Here is a 10,638-nt window from a genome sequence, read left to right on the forward strand (position 1 = left end):
ATTTGCTTGAGGATGTAGGGACGAGATTTTTTTCCTCTCATTTCCTTAAAAAAACAAAACAAAACAAATATTTCTGTGGACAATTTTTAGTAAATTCAATTTTATCCGCTGTAGCAAAATTATCAACTGAAATATGACTGACAAATTTTATAAAAATCATTAAATTTTTTGAAAAGAATAAAGGATGTAATTAATTATTAATAGCAATTTAATGAAAAAAGTATCGATATAGATCGAAAAAACAAGGAGCGATTTTTTGGCGGCAAAAACAATTTTAAAAAAAAGTATTTACCCAAGTGGTCAGCCTCGCTTTTTGTTAGCTTTTAGTTGCCCGTTCTAAGTCAACTTTCTGCTATTACAAAATCTTAACAAAATGATGACAAATAGAATTTTTTAAAAGTAAATTTTTAAAAGTTTTATTAAAGTTACCAAAAAAATTTTAACAAAATGTAACCTAAAAAATTTTAGTAAATAGTTATCATAAAATGACGTAATAAATGATGACTATTTTGGTATAGATAAAAGTTACTATTTTAATGCTGACAATTTGAATTTGTTATCCGAAAATGTTACCCAAGTAGCACAGAGTCAACTTTAAGATATCTTTTAAAAGGATAGGATACATTTTTTTTGTCTCAGTCACCTTTTTTCGTATAAATACGACATGCAAATCTTGATTCTGGAGACAAAGACGAGTTGTGTTGTTTTTCCTGTCTCATATCAATCAAAAAGTCATTTAGATGTCATTTTTGTCAAGTCTTTTAAATAGATATTTTTTCGGTGAAAAATTTCTGATCGTTTTGTCAACATATTGGTGCCTTATCGATATGGCAAAAAGTAGCAGATGTCAGTTTTTAGGCTACTTTTTGCCATATCGATAAGGCACCAATATGTTGACAAAACGATCAGAAATTTTTCACCGGAAAATATCTACTTAAAAGACTTGATACAAGTGACGACAAAAATGACATCTAAATAACGTTCTAATTGAAATAAGACAGGAAAAACAACACAACTCGTCTTTGTCTCCGGAACCAACATTTGCATGTCGTATTTATATGAAAGAAGGTGACTGAGACAAAAAAAATTTGTCTTATCCTTTTAAAAGACATCTTAAAGTTGACTCTGTGCTACTTGAGAATACAAACATCAGATGATAGTAAAGTTAGCAGACATTTTAAATTAAAAAGAAGTTTTTTAACAGCTAAATTATGAAAAAAAATATTTCTAAATAAATGGGAATGTCAAAAATTTCATAAACTACACGTGCAATTTTTTAATGTTTATTTTTTATTTTAAAAAAATGGAAAAATTTTTAAATGTCTGCTAACTTTATTGTCATAAACATCAGACTGTGCAAATTCTTCCCATTTCCAAGAAAAATTATAAACTGCTGTTGTTTTATTCCACACCGCCATCTTCTGTCTAATTTTTAAATTGGTAAATTAATTCTTCTTGTTCTAGTTCCTGACTTAAAAATTAAAAAAATTCAAGCTTTACAAGTTATCATGCATTAATGACAAGAGTATTAATAATGTTCCAATTAAACTTCCCTCTGATCACCGATCCCCCACCTCCATGACAGTGTGTTTATGTTCAAACATAACATAACTCCGAAAGTAAGTTATCATGAGAGTAAAACTGTATTAGTTTGTCAACCAAGAGTGGGGATTAAAATGTCGCGTCGCCGTAGGTTCATTTCTTACATTTCTCAGTTAGAATTCTCAGTTTACTTTCATCCACTTTCATGCTTTAATCCTTTTGTCGTCGTCATAGTCTCGGACAGTGTGTAGCTCAGTGCTTATCGTGTTATTGATATATGTGGATTACATATATACACACTTATACATACATATAGTATATGTAGTTACACAGCACATAAGTACTTTCATTACATACACTTACATTAATTATTGGCGACACTCGCAGCACAACGTTTTAGCTTTGGTAGATTTCGTTCATTTGCAAAATGGCTGATCACAGGGAACGAGATTCATATTATTCGCAGAACGATCCGCGTTCTAAAAATGATGACCCACCGAATTCACGTCTATTCGTTATTTGTCATAAAAGCCTTGAAGAAGATGATCTCAGAAAAGCATTTGACAAGTTCGGTAAAATCGAAGATATTTGGGTTGTCAAGGACCGCAATACGGGTGAAAATAAAGGTAATCATTTCTTATCTACCACAGACTAATCAATATTGTTTCATACATTATCCTTTCCTTAATTCATTTTCATTTTCATTTATTGCATAAAATTTATCATCCAACTTAATCTTTTGATAAAATAAAATCAATAAGAAAAATTAATTTTACTCGAATAAATAATTTAAATAAAATAACAGGAGTCACATACATTAAATTTTCAAAAACATCCGAAGCCGCATTCGCTTTAGAAGAAATGAATGGAAAAATGTTAGGGTCCATTGGCCGTCCGATAAAAGTTATGATCGCATCAAAGTATGTATAGTTATAATAATATTGTCGTATTTAATTTGAATAATTGTAAAGATAAATATGAGTAATGTGAAATTAATGGTTTAAAAAAAATACAGCCGTGATCAAGGATCAGTACGAGAAACAAATGAAGAAGAGAGATGGGTAAGACTATTTTGTGTGCTACCAAAGTCAATGACCGATCATGAATTACAGCAGGAGTTTTCTAAATTTGGAGCGATTGAGTATGCGACTGTTGTTAAGGATAGAAATACAAATGAATCTAAGGGATTTGGTTATGTTAAGTTTAAAAAAGTATCAAGCGCGGCGCGAGCATTTGAAGAGTGCGATCGTAAATACAAAGCGGTATTTGCGGAGCCAAAAAAACCAAAGCCCGATCATTCTGATTCAAAGTACAACAACAATGGACTATCAATGCCTTATGACAACATCGCTAATAATTTTGGATCATCAAGTTTTGGTAAAAGTAGTATTGGTTTAGAAATAGCAACAAACTATCCGAACCCTGAAGGTTACACTCGGCTCCAAGTTATCGCACACCCGGCACTGAATCAAGATCAACTTTGGAAACTATTTGATATAGTACCTGGATTAGATTACTGTCAGCTGAAGACAGATGTGCGATATAGAATGCCACGTGGACAAGCAACTGTTGTTTATTCGCACCCAAGTGCTGCGGCTTATGCACGTGAAAAGTTTCACGGATTTGAGTATCCACCAGGTCACCGGATGATTGTCAAGCCAGACATGACTGGTGCGCCGTCACAGAAAAATTCAAAACCCGGTGGGTCTAATATTACGGGAATGGGTCCAGCTAGAACGGATCTTGCTCATCTAGCGGAAACAATTGCCCAAGCTACCTCTTTAATTCAAGCAGCTGGACTAACGGCACCAAGTAAGAAAATTACATATATGTTTTTATAATAACTGTTGTTAATTAATGATACTAAAGCTAGCCGAGGTCTTATAATTTTTCGACTTTTTTAATTCTTCAGCACTCCCGTGTTTTTTAGTGTCGCACTACAGCGACATCGCATACTTTGAATATTGTACTGTAAGCAAAATGCTCATAACGAAATGCTGACGGGTTAAAAGCGACAAGTTATAAAAAAAAATATTTTAAAAAATTGCACCTATAGTTTGTTTAATTTTTTACATGTGGATATTTTTAGTTTTTTTTTTAATTAACTTGTTGAAAAAAAAAATCCGAAAATTCGTCTGTTAAATTCAGGATCATGTTATATATTTATATATATATATATATATATATATATATATATATATATATATATATATATATATATATATTTACTGTTTATTATTGTTTAGATTTGGAGCACACGATGACTATGAAATTACCGCCAGTACAACCAATGGCCAGTATTGATGCTGATGTTGAAAAAAGATGTTTCATTGTTTGTGGACCGCCAGTGCCTCCAATATATGCAATGAAAGACGCATTCTGTAGATTTGGGAATCTTATTGATGTCTACATGCTCCCGGGTAAAAATTGCGGGTACGCAAAGTACGCAAGTGTCGAAAGTGCTAATCGCGCTATTGAGGTATGATTAACTACTACTCTATAATTAATTTAACAAATTATTTATCTCACTCGAGTATTAACGTATCGTTAGTTACTATTATATATATATATATATATATATATATATATATATATATATATATATATATATATATATATTATTAATTTAAATAAACTATATAGGTATTGTGTAAGTGGTATTATTTAAATTTAAAGGAAGATTAGTTAGCAGATATAATTACAATATATTTAATGAGTAAAATATCTTTCTATTAATTTTACTTAAAATAACTCCTGTTACTCCTTCATGTCTATTATACTATGATTTATTTAATGATTAAACAGCTAAGAGAATAATGTTTTCGACTAGGTGTGATATTTTAGATTTGTCGGAAACGACCCGTTTAATGATTATTTTATTATTAGAATTTTCATGATTATGATATGTGCTGTGGTTGCCGAGGTTTAGTTAAAATATATATATATAATATTTTTACTTTTACTGTCGCTAAGTTAAAAGGAGACTAATAAATTTTACGTATTTATATATATGTATCTACTACTATATATCTTTTACGTCTGGAGTAAACGCAGCTGGACCGATTTTGGTAAATTAGGCTTATAAAATTCGTATTAGTCATATGAGTTACGGTTGAAATAAGAAAAAGTATAAATATATCATAGTTTCCGGTGTCGCAAACGAAAAAAAAGTCTTATAATTTTAATAGGGTGAGTCAGTAAATAAACTGTTGTATTTTTCAATATTTTTTAATTTAAAAAGATGCAAAAGAATTAGAGGTGAAGTTCTAAAAGTTGTCAATTAAAGCCATTTTTTTTTTATATAGTTGGGATTAAAGTCTAAATAATGTTCATTTATTAGTCGTGATAATTCACTGGACAACTTATATAAATAAATTTTTGTAATATTTATTGATGAAAATATGGTAATTTATTTAAATTAGTAGTTTTATATATAATCAAAGTTTAAATGTAAGAAATAAATTCCAAAAGTATTTAAGTATACACGAATGCGTTGATAAAAATAGTTACTAAAACACGACTTACAAAGACATTTAAAAATTGGTATTTAAATAATTAATTAAATATTTTATTTCAGTGTATATTGTATGACAAATACTTTGTTAGAGTATTTATATATAAATAGAAATATATAGCTTGATTGGATTAAAATTTATCAACAAATTTTGTAGATAATTGTATCTCAGTAGGGGGCGGGAGCATGATGAAATATTGGGACAAATTTAGAAGAGTCGGATATATTTTTAGAATCGGTATTGTTAAGGCTATTCTTAGATGATATTTCCTTTCACTTTTTTTAAAAAATCAATGACCTTGAACTGTCAGCCATATTAAAATTGAATTAATTAATTGATTGATAGTATACAATTTAATTTATTTTGGTGTAATTAAAAGAGTGTAGTCGGAAAAATAGTCGGAAAAAAATCATTAGTTATAATTATGATCCTGAAATCGATAGACAACAATTTTTGAATTTGCTTTAAAACAAATCAATTACAAAAAAAATACACACGTAGAAAATTAAAAAAACTGCAAGTGCAATTTTTAAAAATATTTTTTTTTTATAATTTATCGTTTTGAAAAAAATTCAAAAAATCATTATCGTCGGCTGACTCCAGTATCATTTATAATTTCGCAGACATGGATTTGAAAAAATTATGAATATTAATAACATTTAAAAAAGTACTTCACCAAAATAATTAAATAGTAATAAATCATGTATTTAAAAGACTTTTAATTAAATACTTGACACAACTTTATAATAATAATTTAATGTAATTATTAAATGTGATAATTTATAATTTTAGACATTACATGGGCAAGAGATTTGTGGCTCTCGTCTGAAGGTGTTGGAAGCTGAAGAGCGTAATGTTGGTGATGATCGTCGAAAACGTTTGAAAATGGACGAGGAACAGAATTAACTTCGTGGAGTGTCACGTAAGTACTAATAAAAGTTCGCTGAGAAAAAACGTGTCATAAATATAAAATATATGCATACATGTATAAATATATTAATATAACTAATAATAATAATGCCACAAGGATATTTTTTGACGAATTAAGGATAAATAATATTGAGGGTGAAGAAAATATAATTTATTTTTGTGTGTTTATCTTCACAGACTGACTGGTAACCAAACCCACAAACACAAGCTGGACGCACGCAACAATGAGACGAATTTTAAGACTCACTGACCACATCGGGCCTGCAACTGAGGAAAACTACTTCAACTATCTCTAAAAAAAAAAAAAACAAAAAAAAATACAACAACTGATTGCTTACAATTGCCACTTCAACATTACCGAAAACATTAACGTTACTCACTTAATATTTATTTTTATTTCTCAATCTTTTATTTCTTAATCTTTAAATCTCCTCACAATTGATACACATACATCACATTGTTTCATAACTTATTTATGACATAACAATTGTGCGGGGACCGATTTATTTTCATTACTTTTTAAGTTTGTGGCTGTGTTAATAATCAATATTGCTCACTCGTCGTTTTTAATAATTAATTAATATACCGGTTGTGCTTTGGGAAATAATTATTAAAAATTTTTTAATCCAAGATGAAGAAAAATAATTTTAAACAAAACTAAAATAGTTATAATTATTATGATAATGACGTCCTACATCTATTTTTATACAGAAAATAAAAAAAAAGAATAATAAATTTGCTCTCGGCTAGTGCCGGTAACGGTTCGTAAGTGGAGGAATAATTATTAACAATTGAGAAAAGTTCAATGAAATTTTGGTTTTCTTCATAATAAAAAAAAAAAAAAACTTTTGTTTTTTAAATTATCTACAATCAATTATAAAAATTTTTGTAATTAATATTTTATTTTTTTATGACAAGTTTTAAAGAAACGAAAATGAATTTCTTAAAAAATTATTTTAAAAATTTTTGGCGGCAAAAATTTCAAAGAAAACTTTTCTCATAAAATTTTCATTAAAAGAATATATAAATATATTCATTAAAACATACAAGCTTATAAAAGATTTAAAAAATTAATTAATATATAATATATTAATGGTTTTAGTCTCGTAAATATTAATCAGTGTTATAATTGTATTATTAATTTATCATTAATTTAATGATAAATTAATAAATAATAAATAAATAAACTAAATTAATCGCGTGGCCTTTAGAGTTTAGAATTGTTGGTAATTTTAACAGCGTCAGGGATCTTGCATTTTAAATAAAAAAAAGATCAGAACAGAATGCATGGATTCAAAAATAATTATTAATCTTAGAGTTACATAATTAAAATTCACCTAGCATCGTAATTTTATTATTATTACTATTATTACTGATTAGTTAAATAATTATAATATTAATACAATTACACTTTAATGGTTCCGTATTCTTGTTTTTTTTTTTTTTTTTTTTTTTTTTTTTGTATCTGGAAGTATTGTTTTTCCAGTGATTGGTTATTTTTAGTTTGTTTATTTGTATTATAAATAATTTTTAAAAAAATCGACTATAAATTTAGAAAATAATTTAATATTTTTTTTCGCTAATATGAATTTTAGTGATTCATTAAAAAAATGTCCGGGTTAATTTAACAGTTTGAAGAAACGGATATCAATAGTTAATTTATGTTATGATGATGATAAATATACCAAATAAATTTCGATAAAAATAATCGGGAATGTAATTGATATAAAAATTATTTTCAAAATTAATAATGTATTATGTAAAATGTTTTTACTTATTAAAACTATATACATACAATTTTATTTATAAATACTGTATAATTAAGATAATAATTTATAGATATATAAATAATATTAATAATAATAATAACAACATAATATCTTTCATAATCCACATTTAATTAATTAAACAATATAATTATTAAAATAAAACAAAACAGTGAACATGTGTTTTTGACATTATTGTGTGACTACATACGTTAAATTTTTAGACTGTAACTGACTTGCCTTAATAGCCGAAAAATACATTTAATAATCAACTAAAAATTTATTTTTTATTTATTTGTAATTTTAAATATCGATAATTTATTTAAAACTACAAGATGTTTACTGGCGTGTTCGGATGCCTGCTGCGGGCTGCTCGGAGCAACCCCGAAAAATTTCTAACGTGTACGAGATTTTCCGAACACTATATATTTACATAATTTAAAGTGTTTCCATTAGAATAATAAGCCGATTTACATATTTGTCAAAATTATAAATTGTTTGGTCTGAATGTTTAATATTTTTTAGTAAATTAATTTTTAAAAATTAGTTACGCATAACGATGACCGGATCATTGTGACAAATGATATTTTCGACCACTTAAAAAGACAAGAAAAAAATTTTATTCAATCCGCATTCACTCCGGTCCGGAGTTTTAATACTTAAATAAATTTATATTTAATAGAAACAGCTGTTAATTAGAAGCATAATTATTTAAATAAATAATTCATTCAGATATTTATAATTAAACTTAAAATATTATGGTTTTAATTTATAAAATGTTTTAGTAACTCACTAAATTATAATTTCATATATATAATATATAGTGAAAATATTAAATTATTGAATAGCTATAGTGACATAGTTTTTATGAGAATATTTTATACTTCTGTACAATATGACATGTTATCTCGTGGTATGGTTGATGTAAATCATATGACAGTTTGTGACTCAGTAGAATTATATTTGTTAAAATTTTATTATCAGCTGCTTATAATTTTTAAAAATCATTTCGCGTGAATATATGTTCAGGGAGCTCGTAATTATTTCCGTACTCAATATAAATGTCAAAATATCAAAGACCTAAGCTCACTATGTATTAGTAATTTTTTTTATAATTAATATTTTCCGAAACTCCTTTTCGGAGTAAAATTCACTCCCTGTTCACTCCGCAAATTTTTTACAGTATAAATAGTATCTTACACGCATCGGGAGGAATCTCTTACTTTCCTACCTCGGTGTGTAATATACTATTAATTTTTAACTTGACAGATTCTTTCGGAATTAATCGGCTCTGCTTCGAACAATCTAGAGCAAGCAGCCGAACACGCCATAAGAAATTATTACCTTTCTTTTTTTTTTTTTCAACAATTAAATATTTTCTGAACTTGCAATTCCATTTTAATTAAAACTATTAATTTAACTTAGAATAATATTTTTTTCTAATTTTTTAAATCTTCACTACTTTTATTAATTTCTTTAATTTAAAAACAAATATAGATACTTATTTTTTTTTATTAACATATTAATATTTTAATAGTATTCTAAATGTATACTTAACTATTATTAAAATTGTATCATTAGTTTCTAAAAAAAAATTTTGAAGCGTATGATTAACAATTGAATATTTTTCCATTAACTTTTTTTTTTTTTTTATTTAAATCACCGATTTAAAGAATTGGGTCTTGAGAGTGACTCAATTATTACTGAACACTTTGTTTCCATTTTCAGGACACTGGCACATCGAAAAACCCAAGTACCTGATGACATCTGTGATTTTAATTATAAAATAAATGCAATACAAAGTTTATAATTAAATTAAAAATTAATTTTTTAAAAGTAATAGTAGAAATAACTCTAACATGAATTTTTTAAAATTTTAATTAATCCATCACTCAACAAACATGGAAATAAAAGCTATATTTTATAATATAGACATCAAGTTAATTGTTAACTCAACTGAGTTAACAAATAAATCTGTAATTAAATAAATAATTAATATTCTATAAATATAACAACAATACGTTACTATAATTATTAGTATCATTTAGTTAAACTAATAATATGAATGCTCATTTCCTCTGATCCCCTTCTAATTTAAATTTCTTTTAAAAATAATTATTTTTTTTTTTATTTCCCTAACAAATTCAATTTATTATACACAGAAAAAAAGTATTTTTTTGCGCAAAATATTTTTACTCGCCCTATGAAATTTTTTGTATTATGAATTAAAAATAAAAATTTTCTTGATCCAAGAAAAAAAGTTATACGCCAAATAATTTTTTCTAGTCTTAAATAAATTTTTGTTTGTATTTCATAATGAAAAATTTTTCTTGCGCTCAAAAATAATTTTCTGTTTGAATTTACGGTAAATTCTTCCCTTTTACAAAATATTACCATAATTTACTACGGATTTATTTATTTTACGGTAATTTTTCTGTGAGGATATTCTATAATTAATATAAAATTCAATTTAAATAAATAGTATTTTATATAATAAACAAGTTTAGAATTTTTAGATAAGGCCATAAGCGCAATATAATTATTTGGGGCTAATTAATAATTTAATTGATATTTCAAAAAAGTGATGTTTGAATATACCTAGTTTCTGATACTGATATTTAAGGCCATTCTTAGGCAAGGTCCCCCATTTTTTTTAAATTTTCAATAGCTTTCAACTGTCATATGCGTATCAAAATTTTATAAATTACATGAAAAAAAAATGTAGCTAATAAAACAGCAGGTGTAGCTGAGATTACTACAAATTGGAGTAAAGAAATGCCAACTCCAAGTTTAAATATTAAGGGATAAGCAGCTATTGAATCGATTACTTAAATTCAATATTTAATAATAAACTAAGGAAAAAAATATAAAAGGATATTTATAGA

At 26.4% G+C, this 10,638-nt stretch overlaps 1 protein-coding gene across 2 annotated transcripts; it reads left to right on the forward strand.

Annotated features, from left to right (window-relative positions):
- The first annotated feature begins 1,666 nt into the window (after window positions 1–1,666).
- On the forward strand, window positions 1,667–9,669 carry LOC103577543 (RNA-binding protein 45). 2 transcript variants are annotated; one of them, XM_008558236.3, is made up of 6 exons: window positions 1,667–2,168; window positions 2,348–2,462; window positions 2,558–3,354; window positions 3,789–4,021; window positions 5,850–5,979; window positions 9,482–9,669. In XM_008558236.3, exons 1-5 carry the CDS (start codon window positions 1,970–1,972, stop codon window positions 5,961–5,963), a joined length of 1,458 nt encoding a protein of 485 aa, XP_008556458.1. In that variant the 5' UTR covers window positions 1,667–1,969; the 3' UTR covers window positions 5,964–5,979; window positions 9,482–9,669. The 2 variants fall into 2 exon arrangements, with proteins under 2 accessions (XP_008556458.1, XP_008556450.1); XM_008558228.3 differs by lacking the exon at window positions 9,482–9,669 and adding an exon at window positions 6,165–7,405.
- Window positions 9,670–10,638: the final 969 nt, after the last annotated feature.

The sequence above is a fragment of the Microplitis demolitor genome, chromosome 1 (genome assembly GCF_026212275.2).
Source record: "Microplitis demolitor isolate Queensland-Clemson2020A chromosome 1, iyMicDemo2.1a, whole genome shotgun sequence".
Lineage (NCBI taxonomy): Eukaryota > Metazoa > Arthropoda > Insecta > Hymenoptera > Braconidae > Microplitis > Microplitis demolitor.

Coding starts and splice junctions, on each gene's coding strand:
- LOC103577543 (XM_008558236.3), top strand. CDS start 1,970: ATGGCTGATCACAGGGAACGAGATTCATATTATTCGCAGAACGATCCG. Junction 2,169..2,347: donor CAATACGGGTGAAAATAAAG/GTAATCATTTCT, acceptor ATAAAATAACAG/GAGTCACATACATTAAATTT. Junction 4,022..5,849: donor GTGCTAATCGCGCTATTGAG/GTATGATTAACT, acceptor TTATAATTTTAG/ACATTACATGGGCAAGAGAT.